Source organism: Vollenhovia emeryi, unplaced genomic scaffold, assembly GCF_000949405.1.
Source record: "Vollenhovia emeryi isolate VEMERY1.0 unplaced genomic scaffold, V.emery_V1.0 DF943903.1, whole genome shotgun sequence".
In the NCBI taxonomy this organism is placed as follows: Eukaryota; Metazoa; Arthropoda; class Insecta; order Hymenoptera; family Formicidae; genus Vollenhovia; species Vollenhovia emeryi.
In genome coordinates, this window is record NW_011962463.1 from 1 (window position 1) to 2,792 (window position 2,792).

A 2,792-nucleotide genomic window follows, 5' to 3' on the forward strand; every position below is an offset into this window, starting at 1 on the left:
CCGTTTAAAATTTACATTTGGTTTTATTAACTTTGACGTTGTACTGATATAGTCGTTCCAAGACCGCTAAGCCATTTTTGTGGCATTCTAACAACGATGACCCGTAAATTAAAATGTCATCTAGATAACACTTGACTTGTGGTATACCCGCCAGGATCATTTCCATACATGATTGAAAGATACCCGGTGCTGAGCTCACCCCATACGTAAGACGGTTGTATCGAAATAGACCCATGTGTGTGTTAATGGTAAACAGTTCACGTGTATCATTGCCAATTTGTAGTTGGTGATATGCACCTTGCAAATCTATTACGCTAAAAAATTTGCTCCCCCCCAGACAAGCAAAAATATCCTCCGGCAACGGTAACACACAGTGGTCTCTATCGATTACCCTGTTCAAGGTCTTCTTAAAATCTACACATATTCGAATGTCCGAATTATTTTTCTTAGGTACCACCACAATGGGACTAGCCCACCTACTATGCGCGACTTTTGTTAGGATTCCCGATTGAACCATCCTTGTTACTTCTTCTTCTACTCTTGACTTTACCGCATATGGCATGCTGTATGCTCTATGGAATATGGGTTTGGCATTGTCTTTAAGTTTAATTTCAGCTTTGAAATGTTGAATTACCGAATTAGGTTCCTCGTCGAAAATCCGCTGAAATTTACTTTTGATTTCACCTAACAACCCTTTGACAATGTCTGACTCCTGTGTGCCTATACTGCTCAATTTACACTGTTCGACGCTCATTTTAGTGTCCACGACCTGTTTCCAATGTGGATTAAGAATATTCAGCCAATTCCTACCTAGTAGTGGTGTAAATCTAGACTTACTATCTAATATCACTAACGGTAAAGCAAATACTTTCTTTTGATACCTTACAGAAACAGATATTTGACCGACAATATTGACTTGTTCGCCTGTGACTACTCGCAATTGAAATGTAACCGGTTCTACGCGTATTTTCGGATACCATTTCTTATAATCATTTATGTGAATGACTGACTTACATGCGCCCGAATCGACTTCCATTATAATGACTTTGTTCTCCACTGGCAATTGAATACGTAAACTTTCATTACCTTTGCAACGCCATAACGTGTTTAGGAAATACATCTCCCCCGATTCCCTCAACCAACCTAACTCTGACGGGTTATTTACGTCTGTATCTGGCTCCTCTTGACTAGCCTCTTCCGCTGCTACTTCGTTAATTTTATTCTTGCATAACGCTGATTTTGCTGTATGTCCCTTCTGGTTGCATGAGAAACATTTCCAGTTGATGGCCGGGCACTTATTGTTATCCCAGTGAACTCTGAAGCATCTTCCGCATTTTGTCTTGCCTGTGCTGCTTGAAGGATGATCCGCTCTGCTGGCTTGTCCGGGCTGACTGGATGTGGCTCTATTTTGCGATGATGACTGGCCGGCCTTCTTGCTTCTGCTGTACTTTGAGACGCTTACTTTATTGACAGACGTAGCATCGGTGCCCATGACTTTAATTTGACCCTCTGCCATCTCCATACTTGTAGCAATTTGAAACGCTCGTTCATAGGTCAGATTATCTTCTGTTAGCAGTTTCCGTTGAATATTTTCTGAACGGATACCACATACTAGTTTGTCGCGTAAGGCCTCGTTCAAGAATGTACCAAAGGCACAATGTTTAGCCAAGTTCTTGAGTCGAGCTACATATGACTTGATGTCCTCATTAGATTCTTGCGCTGCCGAGTAAAACTTATACCGTTCAGCTATCACTAACCTTCTAGGGCTGTAGTGATTTTCCAACTCCGTGCGAAGGCGTTCAAATGCCAATGTACTCGGTAAGGTAGGCGCTAACAAATCTTTAAGCACTCCGTATGCTTCACCACCTATTAAGGTTAGTAATAGGGATACTTTTTTGTCGGCTACCACCTCATTACAAGCAAATAACATCTCGATACGTTCCATATATGACGTAATATCCGTCTCTCTTGGATTGAAAGCTTCGATGGATCCAATGAGCGCCATGACGAGAACAATACTTATCCAGTATTTTTCCAAGCGTAGGCTCGAAGACTCGTCGCCAATGTTGTGTTCCTCACTTTGTGAGTTACAGGTAACTCCCAGGCAGTAAGGGAATATCCGTATTTGGTGTACACTGGTATTATCAAATCGTACAGTTCTTTATTCAGACGTCGGATTCTCTTATACAGATGCTTAGGATATATAATCTATATAGATAGGTGTATCACGCAGCAGCGCCTTCTGGCGCAAGCGCACTAGCACTTATGCTAAGATCTTATTCGCATGGCTACATAACAGTTTCATGCACTCTGTAATGCATCAGAGTTTCTGTTTCTAACCTTGATGATCTCTCTGATAAAACAAATATTTAAAGCCCGCTACAGACGGTGCTATTTTTCCTGCTGGAGTGTTTGCAATCTAATAAATTAACATCGTTGCACCACTCAGCACTCAGGATTCCTAGTAATTTAGTAAATCGCGAGCAATCCAGTAGGAAAAATAGCGTCGTCTGCAGCGGGCTTAATAAAAAAATTTAATGAACAATGATAGTGTTAATAATCAAAATGAAATAAGTGAAAGGATTTCACCAGTATGATAAATACAAGTGTCATTAATTATTAAATTACTAACATGTTAAAAATATATTGATACATATGTAATATTGAAATTAGTAGTAAAAATTAAACAAAATATACATATATTGCATTAATATAATTAATACAGCCGTAAAATAATAAATTGTTTATAACAACCACAATTGTTTATAACCCAACATGATATAATATCACGA

The 2,792-nt window shown here is 39.4% G+C and overlaps 1 protein-coding gene across 1 annotated transcript; it reads right to left on the reverse strand.

Moving 5' to 3' along the window:
- Window positions 1-15: 15 nt before the first annotated feature.
- Window positions 16-2,005, reverse strand: LOC105564608 (uncharacterized protein K02A2.6-like; the record flags this gene model as incomplete). Its single annotated transcript, XM_012017102.1, has 1 exon — window positions 16-2,005. A coding segment is annotated over exon 1 (1,990 nt), but the record flags the coding sequence as incomplete, so codon positions are not given.
- Window positions 2,006-2,792: the final 787 nt, after the last annotated feature.